The sequence below is a fragment of the Cataglyphis hispanica genome, chromosome 4 (genome assembly GCF_021464435.1).
Source record: "Cataglyphis hispanica isolate Lineage 1 chromosome 4, ULB_Chis1_1.0, whole genome shotgun sequence".
In the NCBI taxonomy this organism is placed as follows: Eukaryota; Metazoa; Arthropoda; class Insecta; order Hymenoptera; family Formicidae; genus Cataglyphis; species Cataglyphis hispanica.
In genome coordinates this window covers 4,578,830-4,595,693 of record NC_065957.1, presented here as the reverse complement: position 1 = coordinate 4,595,693, position 16,864 = coordinate 4,578,830, and the positions used below count along the sequence as shown (strand labels likewise).

Below are 16,864 nucleotides of genomic sequence, written 5' to 3'. Positions count from 1 at the left end.
CTCGCTCCGTTTGCTATTTTGAGGATACACTTCCGGAGAAAGAGAGAGAGAGAGAGAGACGGTTCGGCAATTTCTGCAACGCGCGATGCTTGACGATTCTTTAACTTCGCCGTTATTAAACTTTTGTCTGCCGGATCATAAGTATCGGAATAAATTATTTCAACACATTATCGGAAGAGAAGTTTCACGGTATCGCAACTGATCTCAATTTGTTGCTATTCGCGAAAGACGTAATACGTAATTTGCACATGATGCACTGCGAATGCAATTATCTCTCATATTCCGTATTAATTAAAATTTGTAGATACTGGTGCGTGGTACGTTTCGAGGACGCGTTACGAATAAATCGGGTAAAGCTTTAAATTATAATTGCAAAGACGCGGCTATTTTTTTTTTGCGGAAAAAACTGATATATCGATTTCCGTTCTCTCTGTCTCAATATGACAAAACGAAAGAAATTAATGCTGAAAATATTCTGCGAGTTTATCTCCTTGGCTAAATTTGTCGTAGCTGTCAGAACTTTTTTGTTTACGCGCAAAGGTTCCATTTGCGTTCCGCAGAAAATGGGAACGATACAATCGATTTTAAAATGCGGACATATATTTGCGTCAGATAACAGCCGTTAACGGTATAACTTAACGTGATTTACGGGTAATACGATCGTATTTTTATGGCACGCTGTTCCATTAGCTTCGATGAACATGATTTATGCAAAGTGTTCTTGGCGCTTTCGCGAAAGGAACAAGATTATTCGTGCACATCCACTCAGAACTCGACCGCATATAAATGTGCCCTGTCTGCGCACTCGCTTGTGTGGTAAAGTCTTAGGACGAATAACGACTTTTCAGAGAATTCTCGGAGCTAATAATTTTATAGAGATTATCAGCAGGTGATTAACGAGCGAGAAATATACGCATTTCTTTCTACTTTTTTCTAATTAAGAATTATAATTAAAAATAAATATATAAATATATAAATTATAATTAAAATATGATTAAAAATTATGACATTCATAAAAATTTGAAAAATAATCTGCGATGATTATGACGACGGGATCTCACAGACATTGTTGTCTTCTTATTACAGGTATCTTGGGTGCGTAGACGAGGAGAGGAGCTCCATTTACTCACCATCGGTCTCGACACATACGCGAGCGATTCCAGATTCTCCCTGGCTTTTGAGAAGCCTAATGATTGGCGATTACTCTTGCGCTCTGCTACAGAACGCGATGCCGGTCTTTACGAGTGTCAAGTCAGCGCTCATCCACCATTAATCAGAACTGTCCATCTAGCAGTGTCAGGTAAGTGAGCTCGTCATTGCGCGTATGTTCATTTGACCGTACGGGACTTGGCAACCTCGAAGCAATCAAGAGAGCTGCTATTTCCCACTACCAACGATATGCACTTTGATCTGACGACCGCATTGCGGCTCGTAAATCAATGACGTTTGCATAGGGTGTCTCGGAATCGTTACCATTATCGAAAACCACGGATATTAATGATCAACGAGAAGAATGCTTATATCGAGCGGATTTTGCTTGAATCAGAAAACTACTTAAACTACCGAATGTCGAACAATTTTTTTTTTCTAAAGAAGAACCAGTTTTAAAATGATCAAACGATTTGCGATCGAAAAACTTAGAGCACCCTGTATAATCAATTTGAAGCGCTTCCTGGTCTTGATGTAATCACATGGTGTGGCTTGTTTCGGGCTATATCGCGGAAGTTTGTAGTCGTATTAACGCGAATGAGGCTAATTTCGTTAATGACGGAAATTACAAAAGCCACATGCATTATTCTCTTAATCTACTCTTGTAAAGTACTTTCGAAAACTTCTCTCGTAGATACATATATACAATATATATATATGTATAATCCATGCGTCTCGCGGCGCATTTTCGCTGGACCATAAATCACGGATGGCCACCACGTTGTTAGGATCGTCCTCTTCGCGGCATAATGGTGATCTCGATGCTGTAACGATGTTCTCGTGACGCCCACGTTCCGTGCCACTTAATTGCAGTCCCATCTCTTATTCCCCTATCTCTCTCTCTCTCTCTTTCTCTTCTTATTCATGTGTCTCTCTCTATTTCTCTCTCATTGTTAACAATATATGGCCAGTCTCTGACATATGAGTCGCACGATTTCATTTTATGAATAAAATGGAACAGAGAAAGATATAAAATTATAATATCATCACGATAACATCGTTCTCGATTAAATTCCTTTAATCGTAGTGAATAAAAATATTTAGCTTTAATGGATGTATCGTGTTCTAACGCAGAGTAATCGCATTAGCATCTATCATCGATGCATAATTGGCATGCGTTAACGGTTAATTTGCGACTGACCTAGCCAGCTACTAATGATTGATTGATAGCCGGCAATATCGCAGTTGTCAGTTATATTTGATTAATGACAGACGTAAGACTGATGGACACTTTGAAGATCAAATTCAGCTTTCATCTAGGACGTTTGACGGTATATCTCTATAGGCCAGTCCCTAGCTTGGTGTTGAGCGAGTAGTTGGGCAAATAGTTCCGTTCCGTTCGAGATTAATGAGACCGGGGCGCGTTGAAAAGAGAACTTGGAACATTTGCAGTTTCAGAATTTATATATTTGAACGCGAGCGATTATAATTATGCGCATAGGATAACTGTGAATTAATCACGGTGCCACGAGCACAAGTGACGTATTTCACGAAGTATAAACTTACGATGACGAGCGCTTCAAAAGTGCTGGTAGAAAACATCGTTTCGAGGATACGATCTTTCTCGTCGAGAGAAAATAGTTAAGTCTCGCAATCTTATTGGTCGATACGGAGACGGTACTTTCTTAACTTTTGTTTTCTCACATTTTTTCAAAGTTATTTAAACTTATTTATATCTGTACGATGGATGTAGTTATTGACATATGCAAAAATATATCTACTTGGATATAAGATGTATCGAGATATAACACAGCTTGAAGTTTTGTACTTTTAAAACATAATCTAAAACCTATATATTATTTTCATGCAACTTTTGTATAAGTTTATTCACATAATCTCGATTTGACTCGGGTACGGACATTCAAACTTGTTAAGCTGCATTACATGGGAAAAAAACACAACGATATAAGGATGCTAAATATATATAACGAAAATGATATAGCGAAGAATGAAAGAGAATAAATGAGAAGATGAGAAAGAGGGAGGAAAGTGGTGCAAGAAATAAAATCAATAAGTATGCAGATATCGAAATATTTTTCAGTCACCATAGCTGCAATAGAGGGTTATGAAATATCTGACCGAAATACCAGAGAGAGGTACAGGGTCGGGATAAATTCCGTGTTCTGTGAAATAAACGGAATATTTCGTGGATCCAAATGGTAGAACGAACGATCGCGGTATATTATTCCTCTACATATCACTCGACTTTCGTTTTAACTTATAAAGTCTGTTCGAGCGTATCATTTTTCCATATAATCCTTCGAAGCTGAATGTCGATACAACTATGGTAAAGAGAGCTTTCTTATACATTAAGTATTTCGAGGCGTGACATATATACGATTCGCTGGAACAGCTTGACCGTGATACATATTTTGGTCCTCTTTGCTAATATAATTTTCTAAGGAATTTGGTTGTGCGCATCCAGTGTATAATGTCGTAGCCAAATTACATAATCCGTCGTTTTATAAAACATCTAGGCATTTTATAAAATGCGGCCACATTCTTAAATCACAGTTGTAAATGAAATATTTTACAATCTGGTTAAGAATTTTATAAACTAATAAGTGATCCGCCACGTTGCCAAACGGAATGATTTGTACATCGTTTTAGATTCTGACTGGCTCATTTCACTCATTTTATGAGCTCTCTTAGAACAGTCATTTATAAAAAATTAATAGCAAATTATGTTATAATATTAATAAGTAATTAATGTATGTCTAAATGAGAAAAAGCTTGTATCAACACTTTATTGCATTTATTAATACTTATTGTATTTATACATACACATACTATTTATTACAATTAAAGTTTTATAAAAATAACGTAAATAGAAAATTCTTGAAATAATATTTGAAAAAAAAAAAAAAAATAAAAAAGCATGAAAAAATAAAAAAAGGATATTTATTATGACTATTTTATGAAAAATAACATAAAATAAGATTGATAAAAACGCGCTGTTGATAAAATGGACCAGCCAGAATTTTAAATAATCATTGCGTGTGATAATATGTTGTTTGCTAGCGTTTTTAAACGACTAAAATTCTTAATCTTTGTAGGTTGTAAAATATTTTATTTTTAACCATGAATTGAAAATGTGACCGCACTTTATAAAATGCCTAGACGTTTTATAAAACGATGGATTGTATAATCTACGACATATATATATATATAATATATGTAATATATATTTAAAATATATATTTAAGCCTTAGTATTTAATTTTTCTTCTATTATTTGCGCTTTATCAAATTTTGCGATATTTGTTTTAAATTACTACGTATAGCACACACATCATGGATCTGCTTGAACTTTATTATTGTATTCTTTGGCAAAGGGAAAAAAAACTGCGAATACTGATTTCCTTTGAGAATATGTCGATGCATTCGTTAGCGTCGAGAATTCCTAAGTTTTACCTTATTTTCTCAATTTTTTCTCGCATCGTCTATTCGCCATTACTCACCGTTTTGCCTTTATCGCGCATTAAAGATTTCAATAATGATCTGTAAAAGTTGCGATAGACAGTGCTACATCATTTATTATCATGACTTTACGTTTCTTTCGTTCTTATCCTTCCATTAATCAAGAGGCTATCGTTTTTTCCATCAGCTGTTTATATTATCGTGCGCGAATGGCAAAACGACAACGTTGTTCATTGTTATAGACTTTGAACGTCGTTAAGCATCGGCGAGAGTGAACCGTTTGCCGCAGAAATAAAGTTGCACATTGCAAAACTTAAGAAATAATTTCTGGTCAGCGGCAACTGCCTCGGGGGCTTTATTGCTGGCAACCGTTCAAATAGTTAGGAACTTAAATTCCGCGCGCGACGGCGGCTTTTTCGAGAGTGTAAACTGCTTGTGCCAGCGCCGCGATCTCTCGTTTCACCACCGCCGCGCCGGTCCATATTCGAGCTCTAACATCGTGAATTTTATGAGCCACATTCTAATCGGGTTTCCATAATGGACCGTCGATTGATGTCGGTCTTATACAAAAAGAACGCGGGATTGGCGCGAAGACGAATTTTTTCTCATCGTCGTTCCAAATAACGGATGTACAGAATGATCGGATGCGTCCCGTTTAAAATAAAATGCTTTTAAAAGGAAAAAGAAGCTTTCAAGGTATTCCTCCTTTCCTCTTTCTTTTTGGTGCTATTATCTAATCAATCGTCGAAAAAGCTGCGCCGAGTATCCTATATTTTCTTCGGGAAAAACGCGATTTCATATTCAGTTAATATTCAAGAAGGGGGATACATTTTCGCACCCGGTGGCTTAGAAATGTCGAAATCTTCACTTGAGGATGCGATTATGACGATGTATGCCTCTTACATCAAGATCGCCGAGAGGAGAATATTTAAGTGATTCTCAGATGAAGTTTTTTTTATCGATTTTATCGAAAAATCGATAAACTTTCGATGCTCGATGTATGACAGGATTTTTCAGAAGAGAGAGAGAGAAGATCTCTTGGTCTGCCTACGAGAGGACGATTACACCCGCAAACAAACCGTTTTGTTCAATTATAAGACCGAGATCCGGGGAATATAGAAATTTTAACGGCATCTTATGCAATCCCGCGCGAAGGGAAAGAGAAGGTAATGTGTACTCTCGACTACGGTCTCGCCTTTCGTGCTTTTCTTTCCTCTTCTTTCGATGCTCCCGGCTCAGTTGGTCGGAATAAATCAGGACTTGCCAATACCGAACGCTGCAAAGTCTTATTATACAGTGGCAACCAATCCGTAGGCAACCCCTCACGCTTATTTATAAGGAAAAGTTTACTTCCTCAACAGTCGATTGTTCTCTTTGTGCGCCCGAGATTCCTTTCTCCGTTTTTCCCGCGTTCTCATTGTTCGAAAGTATATCCAAAATATTATAATTCTTATCAGATTGGAGAGCTGATTGCACTTCAGTTGGGAAGTAAGTTTGATATTTCATCATGCTTCTCTTAATGTACAATACGAATTTCGAATGAGAATTATTTTGTAAGTCTGTAATGAATGTTTAAAACTGACGTAGCAAGTTTGAGCGCTGTTAAAACTACATTAAAGCTCCTAAATGAGTGGTGAATAGAATGCAGAAAGATATATATTAAAGAAATATTGTAAAATATCGATTTTAGTATCGTATACGTTATTCGCGTGTGAAGTTTGAACGGCGAATGTGATCGATCATGCAGCGCAATCACACCATCTCAGTGCTCTTATCGCTGGGAAATAGCTTGACTGCGTTTATACTCTGTCATATAGCAATATTGCCGACGACAAAAGAACGCAAATTCCAACGTGTCGTTGGCGCGAAATTACATCGACAAATTCCTGGCGCGAATCTCTCCTGGCGTTGGAAGGGAAAAGAAGAGGACATTATCTTGACGAAACAATGAGATTCTCCTTCGCATCAAGCAGAGACGTTTTTCTTACCCCTTCTCTCATAACGTCGCATTAGATTATGCTTCGTAATGCTGTACGTAAAACGAGTAGCTCCATGCATTGTCGGATGGAATGAATTTTCATCATCGATCGATCGCGAAACAAAATCAAAATGCTTTAAGCATTTGACGTACGATTTTCGCGAAATTCGAATGAAATAAATAGCGTTCTCTAATGATTCTAATCGCGTTTCTTACACCGATAATTTCGAATGCTTTAAATACTACCGCGACGCGTAACGCTTTATCTTCGCTAATGGTTGTTATCGTTCTCTGTCTCTTATCGTATTCGATGTTAGGGTTTCTTACCGAATCGTACAGCGCGAAAGGTGCTCGCATCAAGCGGCATTATTAACTCGAACGTCCGTTAAAATGGCAAACGTTGCAGCTAAGCACGCGAGCTTGCGATTTTCCGTAGAAATTTTGTTCGACTGCGCTGTAAATTCTCCGCGGGACGGTTATAGGTGCATCAGCGTTCCGGAAGAAACAGCAATGCGAGAACATTGGAAAGAACGTGACGCGATGGCGGTCCTGACGAGTTCGAGAAGTTTTTGTGCTGTCGTAATTTTATCAGAGTACCTTTTCGGTTGACGAGCATTTCATGCTGGATTTCTGTGCGTAAAAATTTCCCGCTTTTATAGTTCCTTGCGTATATATATATATATATATTTTTTTTTATAAGTAATGCTATTAAAGTGTCGCAACATAAAACCTTGGATGAAACGGACGTGTGTCCGATAGATAAAAATAAAGTTTGCACACGCACATATATCACGTGCTTGGCGCTCGATCTGCGTATTTATTTTCGGCGGAAAAGAATCTTTTGAATTTTCTCTTCTCTGAAAAAAAAAAAATTTGTTAATTTAATCGTTCATTTCGCATTGTCCAGGCAATATTCAAACAATCGCACAATCGAGGTGGCAAATCACGAAGGGAAGATCGAGATTCGAAGCTAAAGACGGCTGGTCCTCGAGTTGCGTAATCTAGATGATAACGCGCAGATTAAATCCGACACCGAAATACCAGAAGTTAATTGCATTCACGGGACACGCAGCGTCCCAGAAGCGTATAATTATCGCGCGCAAGCGTTTAACATCGAACTGGTTGCCTCGGAGGGATTCCTATAGCGGTAGAGAGGATCCTAATTTCTCAGGGGCAAACGTTAAAATACGCCCTAATTTGCTGACTCGTGGATACTGAAATGAGATTTCGTCTCTAGTTACTCCTCTCTCATCTTACATTATTTCGAGCTTTGCGAAACTTTTCGGTACGATGATATAATATATATGATTATCTCTGAAAGATATTTAAAACGAGAGGGACGAATCTTTTCTGCGATGTTTGATAAGTTTTTTAAAAATAACACATCGGCAATTTAAAAGGGAAATAAAATTGAGGGATTATGAGGGGAACATGGCACATGCTAGCTACAGAAACAAACCGATCGTAATTATAACAGTTGAAATACATCGATGTAACGACCACATTCACATCGTCGACAGATTTGCGTACGACCGCTATCATTTGATATCTCGTTAACGTTGTCGCACGTGGAGACGCTTGATCGCACCGCGCCAAATAACAAGCATCCATTAGCGCGGCGCCGATTATGAGCACCGGTGCTGCATGTGCTCATTCCAGCAATGCGAATTATCAGTCATTTCTCTCTCTCGCTCTCTCCCAACATCCATTAATTAACAATAACAAGAGCGCAATCGGATTTCACCTTAATATTACCGATGCATTACTTTGGGCTCGGCTTATTCAAGGACTTTTTCTTATACCGAGCCATCTCAGTAATTATTAATTATTGACTGTTAATTAATTTTCATCATTGATTGCCATTTGCCATTGTGTAATAGCAGCAATACATCGGCGAGCGATGAAAGTGAGCGTTTATGTAATGAGAGCTATGTGATGGAGTCATCTTTTCATTTTGCTGAAAAATTAAAATTTATATTATATTTCTGAATTCGTTGCGACGATGCGCATACATATGTATTGCGATGGATCTCTCTATTTGGGTTAATTTGAAGAAAATTGAGGCTTTGTAAATGCAATAAGTGCAGGGGTTAGAGAAACGGTCGGAAAGCCGCACGGAGGTAGGTTTCTCGAATGCAAACAGCAACCGCAGGGGCGCGACTCCCTCCAGCTGAGAGTTCACCACGCATACGGTATATATACGTGGGCTCGCGCGTATATTTGCCGTTAAACTGCAAAAGTTGCGTATGTAAATCGAGTCTCCTCGCTCGTGGCGATAGCCGTGTTGTGCGCGATCTCGTCGTGACGTTGCATCTGGTCCGTCGACTCTCCGGAATCTTCCATAAATAAATGCATGAGGGTATACTATGTATGTGCATGCGTATATGTATGTACGAAGCGTGAAAATGTCATTCGTACATGTGTGTATACGGATATGTGGATTCGTAACCTGACGTCATTCGTTCGTCAGTCGTTGCGGATGTCTAGTCAAGCCGTTGAAACGAAAGTGGGTGGCCGTGTGATTTTTGAATTGTGCCACGACCATTACCCCTTTCCCTCCCTCGATCTTCCCATTTCATATTCTATTTTTTTTTTTACGCCCCATAAGAGGCGCGCACATGTACATGCACGCGCATGTATTGCCTCGGATTGTGTCACATACGTAGTATACATACATATATGTATATTTTGTTATATATATATATATATATATATATTCATCCACGTATATTTTTATGTATACATTTTTATAAAAGAATAGAAACGGATTTGCCAAAAGTTTGTATGCAGAATTGATGTTGCATTTTAATTTGATTTTTAATTTATTTTGACAACAAAGTCGAGCAATAGAAAAAAATGCCTATTTGCTTTTAATAAAATCTATTCTTATTAATCAAATAAATACATGAACCGGATATATATGTATCGCCCTATAGTATATCTTTAAACTTTATACATATATGCTCGAGAAATATGTGTTTCGTTTGAATGTGGCAGAAACAATCAGTACGCTACTGTACGAATGTATAGTATTCGCTTACATGAAACTAGAATCGATTCTCGTGGGAGATGTGCAACTACGAGTGCATTGTTAATACTCTCCAAGGTATAAACGAAAACAATATGCGGAGTAACTGCGAAGAACAATAGTCGGGCAGAATAATCGACCATGATCACTGGCGAAGCTTGCGGAAATATGCCAGCTATTTGTTGCTAGAAGGATTATATTTCTCAATAGTGAGAACAAGAATATATAAATTATCAAGAGAATACAAGATAAAGTGGTGCAAGAACGATGAACACGCGACGAGAGAGAGATAAAAAAAAAGAGTTCAGATTCGATCAATTTGTTTAAAAATTCTTGAACTTAAGTAGCAGTGACGCAGCACTATAACATGTGTAAATTTAAGTGAATAATTGTGTAATGGTTAGCAGACTTCCCAAAGTTTCTTACATTTTGACGGAATAAAATTAAAAGCATGAAAAGAGGCTAATACAGTTAAATTAAAAGTTAAGAAACTTTTAACATTTAATATGAGTTTTAATTCTATTTAACTCTTATTAGCCACACCTGGTTGGTTATAACGGGGTAGCAGCAAAGGTAACTTTCTTTATTATAGCTTTATCTCAAAAGCAAGGGACAATTAATTATTCTCAAGGAAGATACGCCGACGCGTAATTAGATGCGAACAGTACGCGAAAAATTCACCATAATATGCGAGATGTAATTGGATTAGATAGTTTGAAATTCGAATTTCTCTTGTGTATTATCGCCGATATTGAGGAGCGTGCGCTTTGTACTCGTACAGAGCGTGTAACACGAGTCTCTCGTTAACTAAAATAAAAAAAAAAAAAGAAAAATTGACGCAAATGTCCGCGGATTGTTTTTTTTTTCTTTTTAGCCGGCCATATCGCGAGCCTGGTGTATTATTGAAATGGCGACGTGCATTAAATCTTTTCACGGTGCAGCGACTTCAGGCAAAGCTTTTAGCTCGCCGGGCTGATTTACGAAATGGCAGAAGGCCCTTCTAACAACGCTCGCTCGTCTCGCGGTTGGCCGGCGGCGTTGTTCACGACCGATGCAGCAACGGGGCTCTCGTCGCGACTACTATCTCGTTTTTCTCGGGTTTCGCTCCGGTAAATAACGTCGGAGTTGGTTTAGGCACCGCGATGAGAAAAATTAATGCCCGCCGTGGGCCTGGTAGCTTTTGAAGTTTTTGTAGATGGCTAGTAATGGCATTATACCCCTGAACAGGCCGCGCCATATTATGCAGTCGTTTCTGATGCTGGCAAAGTACATCGAATGAAATCTGGTAATTAAAATTGTAAACGTATATTTTGTACATATATATATATATATATATATATATATATATATATATATACATATATGTCTGGCGAATCGAGTTCGTTAATATGCAACACTGCGCATATGCATGCTAATATTATCGATATCGACACCCGACAGCATATTATATTTTCTTGGCGAATAATTTATTTTTGACGCTGTTTTATTAAAATTTTGGAGCGTATTTAATGGATTAATTATGATACCGTGTTAATTACGTTACTAGCCGATGCATATATTTGATCAAGCGGCGTTATGCATTTAATGCCTATTATTTATATATATCATACGACGTTATCTAATACGCTGCACGTACGCTGTGTAGATATTATATTTGCATTATTCATGTAAATTTATACATTTGATGCACGCAATCATGCGCCAGGTTTTTCTTTGATACTTTATTAGTTATGATGTGTATGAACATTTAAAATCTGTCGTAAATGATTTTACATAATATTTCTGCAAGAGCAAAGATGAAAGAATCGTCAGATAATTCGATTAAATCCGAAAATGAGAGAAACAAATGGATATAAAAAAAGGGAAAATCCATCCTGTACGTAGAAACTGATTAAGAAGTGATGCGCTTATCGCCAATTTTTAAGATTCATGTTCGGGGCGGTAGAGTGGCGATTTGGCATTTTTAGAATGCCAACGAGGAGAATTTGCGTGTCGGCGTGTTTCGTGGGAAAAGGGGAGCTTATAAACGTTCGACAGAGCGAACGAAAGAAAGATTGAAAAGATAGAAATGGGAGGAAAGGAGCAAACCGAAGGTCTTCGTGCGCACAGTCGTTTGAGAGGATGGTATCTCCTATTACCGAACTTTTAAAGCGTCTTTGTGCAATATTGTCTTTGCGGTGTAAGATGGAATGCTATCCATTTCACTTTCTGCCTTCCTCGCAATTTCGACCGTTTCTGGCCTCGTCGCTGCAACTCTTTCCATTCGCTCCTCGTTACGGCATCCAGTAACCAAATAGATGAGATCGTTCCGGTACAGAGTCACGCCTTAACTCTACTGATGAATTTTCTTAAGTCGAGGCCGCTTAGAAAAAGATTTTATAATAAATTTTGATTCAATTTTTTCCTCGTTTTTCACTTTCTCATGATAAGCTGCCGTTTGTCGAAATATATTTATAATATTAAAAATTTATGACATTATATATATTTTAAATAAAATTTTTATTAAGACAAAGTTGAGTTTGAAATTATATGTCGTGTTAAACTTGTATCCAAAAAGGATTTTAGTAAACATTGTGAGTTGTGTTCAACACTCTGGAAAATATTACATTACTTATGTGTACGCAAATATAATAGAAATGACCTGAAACGCGGGCTCAAACATGCGGGTTTATTCCAAGGAAATTGAATTGCATCTGTAAGATATTTGCTGCGTGCTTAGTTTTATCCCTTAACATTTATATACGTTTCTATACGTGATTCGTACGAAAAATGTCTAGCGATGTGCGTGGCTGTATAGAGAATAGAAAACCTTTTTCGGTGGATTTACCACTCTTGAGATGAAACGGTCTATTCCAACTCAATCTTTGTATTTCTTCTTACGACTTTTCCGATCTTTGCACAATTTCTTTTGCCTTATATAATATAATACAAAGGCGAGTTTATAGATATATATATATATATATATAAATTTATATTTTCTGAAAAATATTGGATGACATTTTTAGTCGAAAGACTTGTAATCAATATTACTTGACATTATAATAATGAGTTTTTATTTTCATCAGCTGATCACAAAATTATTGAGTAATATAAATGACCGTGCAGTCGCTTGGTTTAACACGACACCTGATCATCTTTTAGTAGGTGATAAACGTTACGTTCTATTGAGATAAACGCGTCGTTTTCCGAATGAAATGCTGATCTTATCACAATCACGTGCGCTACAATGGAGACAAGAGTTAAATCGCTAAGGGCGGGAGCGTATTTTCGTTTCTCTCTTATTGGCTCAAACCGGGGTTGTCCTCTTGGTTATCGAGGATTTATCTTCTGAATGTGTGCGAGCCATCGATTCCTCTTCCTTACCGTAGCGAGGTTAAATCGAGCATCCCTCGTGAGCGCTGTCACCCTTCTCCCTACCAAGCGCCACTTTTATTTTATCCCGAGGCATTTTTCTCGCGTTCACGTCCCGCGCGATGAGGATGAAAAACAGATACGCCGCCTCGAGAGGTAATGGAGTCTACCAAGACGTGTCTCTTTGTCTCAGCTCGCACCAATTGCTTCGTATCATTTCGCTTGTTATCGGTGAGACTCATGTATCGCGAATGCAAATGCGGATATTACGAGTTACATATTGCTGCTTGATTGTTGAGATCGATTATTCTTGTTTTTTTTTAAATGACGGGAAGTATATTATAACGGCTTGTGTCAAATGTACTTGGTGTAGCGTATATCGAACGCAGCTCTCTCTGTATATATTAACTGTATATGTGCTTCACGCGACGATATATATCGTATGAGGCAGCTGCGGGAATTACGACCCTTTGGGGGTTGATAATTCTGTCTGTTCGCGTGCGGAGTTCAGACGATGGATACTTCATTGCAGATCTGTACTACATACGCCCTTGCGCACCTAACCGGTATGAGTGCAAGTGCCTCTGAAATTTATGTCCCTATTGGGAATGATCGTTTCTCTTGCATCGTTACGCTTGCAGCGTCCATTCGCACGACTCAAATGAGGAGCATTGACAGTTTCCTTTGTGTAACTCACCTTATCTCTTTTGGTCCATTCGTTCGCTTTCCATTGCTTGCGAAAAGTGGCTTTAGTGGCTAAGCATCTGCGAGGCAAAATATGTTACTCGGAAAAGTTGTAGTTACGATATAAACAAGCAGCAACGCCACAATGAATTATTTATCTTTGACGTATTTCGTAATGTCAATCGTGGATGTGGTACGCGCAAATTCGTGTGTGCGAGACTTTATGTATTATTTAAGTAATTTAAGCGGGTTTGCTTCGATCTCTCTAAGCATAGTCGGAATTGCTAATAAGCAATTTCTAAAGAATTCTGTCTGTAAGCGGAAGTTTCTTTCGTTTTTTTCCCACATCATTAATCTCGGAAAGAGACTTTATTACAGATTCTGTATTATACGTTTAATTATACATTTTATAATTTTAATAGACTAAATAATTGGAAAATATGCAGAGTAAAATTGCGTAATAATTAATGGTCGAATTTTTTTAATATTTCCAAAACTTTTATTAAAAAATATAATATAAATGCCTTATTAGAGAGAGAGAGAGAGAGAGAGAGAGAGAGAGAGAGAGAGAGAGAGAGAGAGAGAGAGAGAGAGAGTGAGAGACAGACAGGCAGACACAGTCGCTTTATTAATATTATCTGTATTCAATATAAATAAATTGTAATTAATATTGTTGATACGTTATTATAGATAAAGGGATTTATTGTGATTTTGTTGAAGGCTTTAGTACGAGCTTTAATTAGTGTCACCATATAATAATTGTCGAAATAATAATTATGTTTAAAATCCTCATTAATATTTATGATAAATATATATATACACATATTATTCTATATTTATCATCGACAAAATTCATTGTTTATTAATGCTTTTTGATAATCTTTGTTTACGACATATTTAGATTAATTTAGTTTTAAAAAGATAAATTTTAAAAACTAGTTTGATTTATCTTCGATGTGTTTGTCTCTTTCTTTCTTTCTCTCTCTTGTATGTGACCCATGTGGCGGATACACACATATACGCATACATAAGACAAATGTTAAATTCATAAAATGCATAATGAAAGCAGAAAAATAAATGACGGTGAAACAAAACGTATAAACTTTAGAACGGATAACGCGAATAAATGTCTTTAGTATCACGCAGCAAATCGCGCATTTCGGACGATAAATTGAATTCAATTCGCAGTTCGCATTAGCAGTTCACCTCGTGCTGATGTACCCGACTCCGGTGTGCGGGCAGATGCATTTTCGTCGTGCCGACGTCGGTATGTTCGCCTGAGAGCGTCAAGAATAGAATTCTGGAATTTAGATTAACGATCGTGCGTGACTTCAAAATTACGGCCGATCCCGTATCCGGCGCTCTTCTCTATTTTTCTAACTTCCCCTCCCGCTCCATAGTATTTTCCATTTCTCCTTTTGTACCCTTCTTCGCGCAGTGGATGTCGAATAAGTTGCGCGGTGTTACCCGCCTTACTGCGAAAATTAGAAGCGTCGTCGTTAACGAGCAGAGAAAGCAGAAAAAATGCCGCTAGCCAAAAGCTCTGGAAATTTGTTAAGGACTTGTGTAACGTACACGATAATCGTAGTGTTCCGTGAATTCTCTCTGCATATTTAAATTTTGCATGTTTTTTTTTTTTTTTTATTTATTTATCTTTTATATTCTTTTAAATTTACCCGACTCGCATAAGATATGAGAAGGTACATAAATGTATGGAATATAATTTCGCAGATTGAATAAACTACTTTTCTGAATGATTTTATCGTGAATGCATTAAAGATGAATTTCTCTCAAGTTTTTACGAGACAATCTGTCGCGCGACATGCATCTTACACAGGAGTTTGTAGGAAATAAAATTTTTAAAGTATTTTCAATATTTCTCTTTTCATTTATACGCGCGCGTCTTTATTTCTACCTTTCCCTGCAAACATGTGTCGGCTGTGCACGGAGATGAAATGCACAAGAACGGCGCGGCTCATTTACAATTCTGTTGGGCTATATCGACAGGTACGACGCGAGGGATGTTTTCTATTACCCTCCTCGGCTTGTAAACTAACCCTGTGTTAGTCTCGTATCGTGAGGCGGCTCGCATCCTAGACGCGCGCACAGCTGTGCGAGAGATAGACCGGGTGTATGAGGTGAAACACAGACGTGTAAGAGGTAGCGGCAAGCTGTCGACGAAAGATCTGAAACGAGGCGTGTGATGTGCATAAAAAGAGAAAGGAAGGCGACGAGAGAATATAGCTGGAGAAAAATAGCCGAGAGGCTCGGTTTCATACGGAACGTGGCCCAGATCTTTCGCGCGATATAACAAGATACTCAAAAATAGCACAAAACTTGTTTACCTTGCCTTCGTGGTGTTACAAACCAGTTTCTTCTCGCGACGCTTGGAACTTAATCTAAGAAAAGAAGTACACTTGCAAATACTCATAGAGCACACTTGCAAATACTCATTAAAATAAGATATTAAAATAATGGACATTAAATAATTTATTAAATAATAAAATCGAACTATTATTTAATGATGTAGATAAATGTTTTTTAATTACAGTAATATGCATTTTATTCAATTTGAGATTAATATTAGCGATGCTATTTGTTTCTATTTAAATTATTTTCTGCAATGTATCTTGGCGTCTATAATTTACTTTCAAATATATGCGATAATTTTTCTCCAACATCCGCTCTGTCACAATGATCGATGCATATTTATCTTCTTCAACTACTTTTACTTGTTATATCATGGTACGTTATTCCGAGGCCTATAAAGTACACAGCTTTGTACACTGATCGATAATGTCTTATTTCCGTACGCTATCTTGATGACTTCCGCCGTGTCGGAAGTTACAAAGTATCGCGTCACTTACTTGCTCTTTCAGACGATCAACGTTTTGTCGTAACTAGATGTGTTAGAGAGAACAAAGAACGATTTTACGTGGATATCATTTTTGTTAATGATAATTGCATTTTTGTCGATATAGTTAAAAAACAAACTTTGTGCAATTTTTGAGAATATTTTAATTTTGATTCCTTCTGTATATTTAATAAAAAAAATTTTTTACATCTTAAATCTATCTAAAAAGTTATAAACAAGTTACTTTCAAGGGCAACGAACGATTCTTTGAAAGTACTTGTGATATATCAGGCTCGAGAGAGAGTTCCATATCGAGAGCTCTCTCTCTCTTTTTTTTTTAT

The 16,864-nt window shown here is 37.4% G+C and overlaps 1 protein-coding gene across 1 annotated transcript in view; it reads left to right on the top strand.

Moving 5' to 3' along the window:
* The window catches only part of LOC126848719 (peroxidasin), a 101,832-nt gene that overhangs the window by 39,369 nt on the left and 45,599 nt on the right, over positions 1-16,864 (top strand). The window contains exon 5 of the mRNA XM_050589824.1: positions 1,087-1,300. Coding sequence (XP_050445781.1) covers positions 1,087-1,300 — 214 coding nt within the window. The remainder of the gene's footprint in view (positions 1-1,086; positions 1,301-16,864) is intronic.